Here is a 7,174-nt window from a genome sequence, read left to right on the forward strand (position 1 = left end):
GGGTACGTAGATCACACTCTCCCCTCTCGTTGCCATGCATCACCATGATCTTGAGTGTGCGTAGGAATTTTTTTGAAATTACTACGTTCCCCAACATTATTATCTTGCAAACATATCTCTTTACACCTACAAAGTACTTCTAGTTTCATACTTATTCTAGGTAAAGCAAACGTAAAGTGTGCCTAGAGTTGTATCGGTGGTCGATAGAACATGAGGGAATTTTTGTTCTACCTTTAGCTCTTCGTTGGGTTCGACACTCTTACTTATCGAGAAAGGCTACAATTGATCCCCTATACTTGTGGGTTATCAGGCCCACAACAGCCTCTGACACCATCCTTCTGCTATATGAGGCCTTTGCCCTAAACAAATAAGAGAAAACTTTTGGGAGAAGCGTCGTTGTCTCGAGGCGGAATTTGGTAAGTAAATTAAAGTGAAATTGGTTCATAAGATAAGTGAATTAAGATGATTGATTATCATACATGGAAGGTTGTACAAAGGGGTGATGGGAAGAAAAGTAAAACATGAAACCTTAAACCCTAATTCACCTATACAAATTATCATTGTATTTGGTGTGTTGGGGACACAAAAGACTTTTTATTATTTAGTTGCAGGGTTGTTTAAGAGAGACCATCTTCATCCTACACCTCCCACGGATTGATAAACCTTAGGTCATTCATTTGAGGGAAAATTGCTATTGTCCTACAAAACTCTGTGTTTGGAGACCCAACACGTGTCTACAAGAATAAAGTTGCGTAGTAGACATCAGTGATTCCTCCGCTCTTCGATTGTCGTCTTGACACCGTGAGAGGAGGGGGCAGGTTTCTCATTCGGGCATGTAGTAGTCCTAGGGTTTCTAGATTTTTCGAGTTTCCTCCGTTGGTGTCATGGCGGGGCTGATGCTGATGGTGCTCATAGGAATAATCATCTTCCAGGCCATGCTTCTGCTCGTCGGAGGTGTTGTTGACGCCTACGAGAGGCTTGTGGAGTCCAAAATGTTGGGGCGGCTTCGATCTGGCGTTGTGCCTTGGCGTGATGGCAGTGATGGGTTGCTCTTGGAGGGTGACGGTGATGATTGTTGCAAATATGCAGAAGACAGTGAAGGATCCGACCGCTTGGTGAAGGGCGGATTGGCTTGGCCACGGATCCGGTGTTGAAGAGGCTCGGAGGGTTCATTCGGCCGATGTTCCTTATTGGGCTAAATTCAGCCTTTCGGGGTTGATGGCTATCGTGGCTCGTTAAAGTCTAGGGGTTTTGAGGTGGACCAGCTTCGGATGCTCCCCTTCTTCAATAACGACAAAAGTTGTGAGTGCTTGATAGTTGCGGCGAGGACGGTATATAGCAGTACAACTGCTTGGATCTTTCTTATTTTCTGTTGCTTGTATGCCTATCATTTCTTCGTCGTTACTATAACAAATACCAGTAATGTACTCTCTTCATTTCTAAATATTTGTCTTTTCAGAGCGTAGATTCATTCATTCTGTTTCGTGTAGTCATTTGTTGAAATGACAATTACTTAGGAACGGAGGATGATGTGTGTAATAAGTATATTAAAAAAAAGATGCGAAAGTACTCCACGAGATCACATACTCAAAGTTAATCGTCAACTCGTCATCCTCCTCCTCTCCTCTCTCTTCCTCGTTGGCCCTGCCTTTAAAAGTCGCCAGTCGCCACCAAACTCACCACGAATGGGCTGGTGCTCCCCATCCACTCCCCAGCAGCTGCTATCCACCGTCGCGCTCTTTGCCTTCGGCGCGGGGCTCCTCTCCTACGGCGCTCACCTCTCCTACGTCCACATCGAGCCCCAGCGCGCGCGCACCCTCGCCCGCGATCAGTTCGTCCGCGACTACCTACGCAGGAAGCACGACAAGTAGCCCGCACCCCCCACGACACCCCCTCCTAGTCCGCTCGATTTCTCGCCCTTCCTCCTCGGCGGCGATGGCTTTGTCCCCCGCGAGCGTCGGGCCGGTGATTCCGGAGGTGGAGATGAACGCCGGCGCCGATCAGGGCTCCACCACCGTGCGGGCCACTGTCGTGCAGGCCTGCAGCGTTTTCTACGACACCCCTGCAACGCTCGGTGCGTGCTCCCACCCTGTTGTTGTTTCCTTTTGCTGCTAGTAGTAGCTCGTATGGTGTTCGATCATTTGTCTCGCTCGTGTGTCTGTTTGGATCGGGTGCTGAGCGCTAGGTGTTTGCTTGCTTGTCTCACTAGCACGAACTTGACTTGTTGTAGTCGATCAGACTGATGCCTCAAATCGCAAGGATGGTGCACCGATCTGTAATACTCCTATTATTTTCCCTTCTTATTGTGGTCTTCGATGTATACAAAGGAAGTGCCTTGCTTTCTCAACGTCAGTGGACTGATGAAAACGGAATTGATAGCTTCTCTTTAATAGTAGTTGGTGTAGTTTTCTTAGTGGCAAGTTACTAAGTTCCAGTCTTTCTTGCTCGGAAAACAACGTGTTTGTGTGCTGGTGTGGTATAAACTATCCACTTTGGATGCCAAGGGGACAGATGCTCGTGCTAGATTTGTTTTTTTTCTCTTTCTCAATTATACATGTGTCGAAGCAATTATTGCTCTACAATTTGTGGTTATGCGGAAGGGGCATTGGATAGAAGTCAGTACCAAACTTGTTTGTTTTGCCACAGAGCTGTGATGTCAATCTTTAAGAAAGCCAACACTAACTTGCAGTCTCCTAGTGAGAGATTCCTTTATCTATTTGTTTTCTTGCATCTTTTCTCCTTTTTTTTTCTATGATGTTCCCTGTTAAGCAAGATCTATTGGAGAGTTGAGGCCTCATATAGTTTTTCTTAGTCTATTAATTAACAGTCATTAATCACTTAACTGCAATAATCAGTGTGCCACCAAATTGAGTGAAGAATAAAATTAATAAATACAGTATTATGCCGAAAGAGTGCAAGGATTTGAAATAGGAAATGCATGTTGGTAGGATATCTTGTACTCCATTTATTTACATGAATTCCTTACAGGACTGGACAATGTTCTGTTGCTGCTAATTTCGTAAATGCATTGTCGACAGATAAAGCAGAGAAATTGATAGCGGAGGCTGCTGGATATGGTTCACAGTTGGTTCTTTTTCCAGAAGTCTTTGTTGGTGGCTACCCTCATGGGTCTACCTTTGGACTGACTATTGGCAGTCGATCTGCCAAGGGAAAAGAAGACTTTCGGAAGTATCACGCGGCTGCCATAGATGTGCCTGGTATTCCAAGATACTGTCAATATATATATACTCATTGTACATTATTTTTCACAATAGTCACCATGCTTCATCATTTTGCTTGACACTTATCCTTTCCTAGTGTACATTTTGCTTCGGAGAAATAGAAATACACCTACAACCAAACTTTTTTGTTCGGTTTTGGAACTGTAGATTCAATCCATATGTTGAGCTAGAAATTTTGAAGCACACAATTATTTTTTGATGTGTTACAGTTACATTGACAGTATATTCAAACAGTGTAGTGCTAGAAATGAAGTATAAACCACAAAATAATGTAAGACTATGTATCGCTTCTTTTTCCTACATCGTCGAAAAATGGAAAAGCAAGCATGGAAAACCTCAAATTTGCTGTCCAGGCCACAAGCTGATAAGTTACAGCTGGTATTACGACTGAGCTGAAGTGTGTATCATATTTGGTTCCTGTTTCCGTGCTTCACAGCATTTCAAGAAGTAGAGCTCTTCTTCCAAAACAAAGTAGAGCTCCATAATTGATAGAACTTTGCTTTTGACCTTGTCGCCTGTATTTGTTAAATTTCTTTGTTATTCGTTTGGTTGATGGTGTAATTCAAATCATCACAACAGAGCATAGTGAAAAAGTCATGTGAGCTTGCACCTCTTGTTAACTACCGCTGATAAAAATGAATAAATCAACAAAGCATATAATAAACATCAGTACTCACATGTTGTTAGTTAGCATTTGCATCTTCACTTCTTTCACATTTAGACCCACTATCTTCCACTTCCCAATGGATCTATCTTTTCCTGCCACAAAATATTTCTTTAGTACCAATCTGTTAGTATTGCAGACCATTTTACACACATTCAAAAAATGCAGGCCCAGAGGTTAGCCGCTTAGCTGCATTGGCCGGAAAATACAAGGTCTTTTTGGTGATTGGGGTTGTTGAAAGGGCAGGCTACACACTGTACAATACAGTGCTCTCCTTTGATTCTCTGGGAAAGTACCTAGGAAAACACCGCAAGCTCATGCCTACCTCACTGGAACGAGTATTCTGGGGGTTTGGAGATGGATCTACGATACCTGTTTATGATACTCCACTTGGAAAGATAGGTGCCGTCATCTGCTGGGAGAACAGAATGCCACTTATCAGGACAGCGATGTATGCCAAAGGTATTCCGAGTTCTTGCGATGTAATATGTTTCCCAACCTCAACACTTCCTCCGTTTCAAGATTATTGAATTTTATTGGCAGAAACTAAGATCCCACATAAGAGTTACTAGATTGGCTCAACGCATTAATGTACAAAAGAATGGCAGCATGAAATCTAAAACTAGAGATAAATGCTGACAACGAACCATGACATGTAGTTGAGTTTATATTTTCCCTGACGTGCACTCCTATGCTTATCCAGGTGTTCAAATATACTGTGCTCCCACTGCGGATGCGCTGCCAAGTTGGCAGGCTTCCATGACACACATTGCGCTTGAAGGGGGATGCTTTGTTCTGACAGCAAACCAGTTCTGCCACAGAAAAGACTTTCCTCCCCCGCCTGAGTATACCTTTGGTGGCCATGAGGAGGAGCCATCCCCAGAAACCGCTGTTTGTCCTGGAGGGAGCGCCATCATCTCGCCATCTGGGACAGTGTTGGCAGGTCCCAACTATGAAGGCGAGGCCCTCCTCACAGCTGACCTGGGTAAGAAGAAACCGATGACTCCCAAGTCTATGCTAAACACATACTATCATTTTGGGTACTTATACGCAGTACGACACGGTGTATGGATTTTATCTATTCATATGTTTTCAGTAATCTACAGTTATCAGTATTGCAGCTGTCACCTACATAAATCAGTATTGTGACAGAAACATGACAAGCATATAAATTCTTACTAGAAACTTGGTGATATGTTTTGCAGACCTTGGAGAAATTGTTCGAGCCAAGTTTGATTTCGACGTCGTGGGACACTACGCGCGCCCTGAGGTGCTGAGCTTGACCGTGAAGACCGAACCGAAACACGCCGTGTCTTTCACTTCTACTGTCTGATAGATTTGAGGCCGCAAAGAGGGACGATATTTTGAAGACCTGATGTCCAGTAATCTTCCATAGTCGTGTATAACAAAGTTGTGATCCAACGTCTGTCTGTCGGCATTACAACAATAATTGTGCCTTCATATATATTTTTTGTAAAGATTCGGAGAAGATGCTTGTTAGCATAAACAATTAAGGCATGCACATGCCCTATTTTACAGGTCTTGTCATCGGTCATTCTCTACTGGTTTGCTATCATACTCTCACTCGTAGTCACCGGCCGCCATATATACAAATCCTATCAACTTTAACATCTTAGCACACAGGGATGTGGATGCTTTCCGAACATCACCTTCCCGTTGTATGTTTTTCTCTTTGATTCAACCACTGGTATGTACTTCACCAAAGAAAAAAAACACCACTGGTCTACACTACTGTATATTCATTTTCCTTCACTGCATTTTTCCTTTGTGTCCACTGCATAGAATATATACAGGAACGATGAAAGATGGAGGCAACTCGATAAGCATCGCGGCGGCCATCTTTTGTGTACTGTTTTTGGCAATGTAAAGTCTCATCACGGGTCGCGCATATTTAGGTTGCAATTTTGCCGAAACAAATGCCAATATTCGGAGCCTTCGGATTTATTTAGGTGCAATCATAGTTGTTTTATCCAATGAATAAAGCGGACCGTGGGGAAGGAGGGCCACGTGGTGGCAGCTGGCGTGAGGCAATATTTTTTTCTTTCGTCCGGTTGCTCGCGATCGCTAGCGAACAAACAGATGATGGCTAGCCACGTACGTCTATATAACGAAAATAGATAGACAATGTTTTTTTTTTGCGGGTGCGATAGACAATGTTGAAAAATAGCATAAATCATTTCATCAGTGGAAAACAATTTAGAAGTTGAAAACAGCGAGACAGCTGTTCAGGAAAAGAGAGGACAAGGCTGGACAATGTTTGGAAAATAAGAAACGATGTAGACAAGGCAAGAGAGGCCTAGAAGCATCAAGCATGCGCTGTCGAATTCAACTCCCTCCGCTTTGTCGTCGTACTAACAACCCATCCACTGTCACACTCACACCAGCGTGGAGCCATGGATTGATTGGCGCTCTATTTGTCTAGTAGGGCATGTACAATGGCGGCACATGGATGTATATGCTCCATGACAAAAAGTAATTTGAGGCATTTAAATTTATTTTTTCTCTTCAATGCAAGCTATCACCAGTTGGTCTTATTAAGAAATAGAAAATAAAAACTCTAGTACACATGTATCTTTACTTTTCACTTCAACTTTTTCAGCTTTTGTTACCGGACCATACTTTTTCTCTTCAAGCACCCGCCTCCTGAAGAGGATCTCGCTTCCCTATCCGAACCTACTTTATGTCATATCCGATCCTACATGGCATGCGAGGCATCACCTTGAGCCTATGCATTGCATATGCCCGTAGTAGTTCACTGACCCGCTCCGGTGCTCCCCGGTCCCCACCATCCCTGCTTTCCCTCGAGTGCCCGCCTCTGCATCAAGCTCCGGTTCGTCGTGGGCGCTCCTCAGAGGATCTCTAGCAGACCCTTAAAGCGGTCAAACCCGTAAAAAAGGTGTTTAAAGTTTCGGTCGAAAAAACAACGCCTAGCAGATTCCGTAAAATTCACTTTGCCCTTAAACTTTTTAAATGGCGCTGAAAATCCATCCGTGAGAACCTCATATGTATAGTTTCAAAGACAGTATACAGTTCAGTCTGTAAACCAGTCAAACCTCGTTGGAGCAGACGCACCGCCGCGAAACAGGTCGGAACCTAGTCGGAACTCACATCCATCGCCGCATGTCGGAAGAAGCCGCTGCACGCCGGAATTTGCCAGTGCCGGTCCGAATTGCGTACGGCTCGACCTCCACTGCCGAGGCGAGGCCGTCGACGGGCAGGGCGAAGCAGGCCACCAGCGGCCCAAATC

General features: G+C 44.2%; 1 protein-coding gene across 1 annotated transcript; it reads left to right on the forward strand.

Moving 5' to 3' along the window:
* Positions 1 to 1,668: 1,668 nt before the first annotated feature.
* Positions 1,669 to 5,442, forward strand: LOC125530114 (bifunctional nitrilase/nitrile hydratase NIT4). The gene is made up of 5 exons (XM_048694513.1): positions 1,669 to 2,074; positions 3,039 to 3,218; positions 4,075 to 4,368; positions 4,610 to 4,891; positions 5,112 to 5,442. Exons 1-5 carry the CDS (start codon positions 1,936 to 1,938, stop codon positions 5,237 to 5,239), a joined length of 1,023 nt encoding a protein of 340 aa, XP_048550470.1. The 5' UTR covers positions 1,669 to 1,935; the 3' UTR covers positions 5,240 to 5,442.
* The last annotated feature ends 1,732 nt before the right edge of the window (positions 5,443 to 7,174 follow it).

This window comes from Triticum urartu, unplaced genomic scaffold, assembly GCF_003073215.2.
Source record: "Triticum urartu cultivar G1812 unplaced genomic scaffold, Tu2.1 TuUngrouped_contig_6081, whole genome shotgun sequence".
Classification (NCBI taxonomy): Eukaryota; Viridiplantae; Streptophyta; class Magnoliopsida; order Poales; family Poaceae; genus Triticum; species Triticum urartu.

What these genes read in the sequence shown, in the direction of transcription:
- LOC125530114 (XM_048694513.1), top strand. Translation starts at nt 1,936, where the DNA reads ATGGCTTTGTCCCCCGCGAGCGTCGGGCCGGTGATTCCGGAGGTGGAG. An exon ending in GGCTGCCATAGATGTGCCTG is followed by an intron (nt 3,219 to 4,074) that starts GTATTCCAAGAT and finishes CAAAAAATGCAG; the next exon opens with GCCCAGAGGTTAGCCGCTTA. An exon ending in CCTCCTCACAGCTGACCTGG is followed by an intron (nt 4,892 to 5,111) that starts GTAAGAAGAAAC and finishes TATGTTTTGCAG; the next exon opens with ACCTTGGAGAAATTGTTCGA.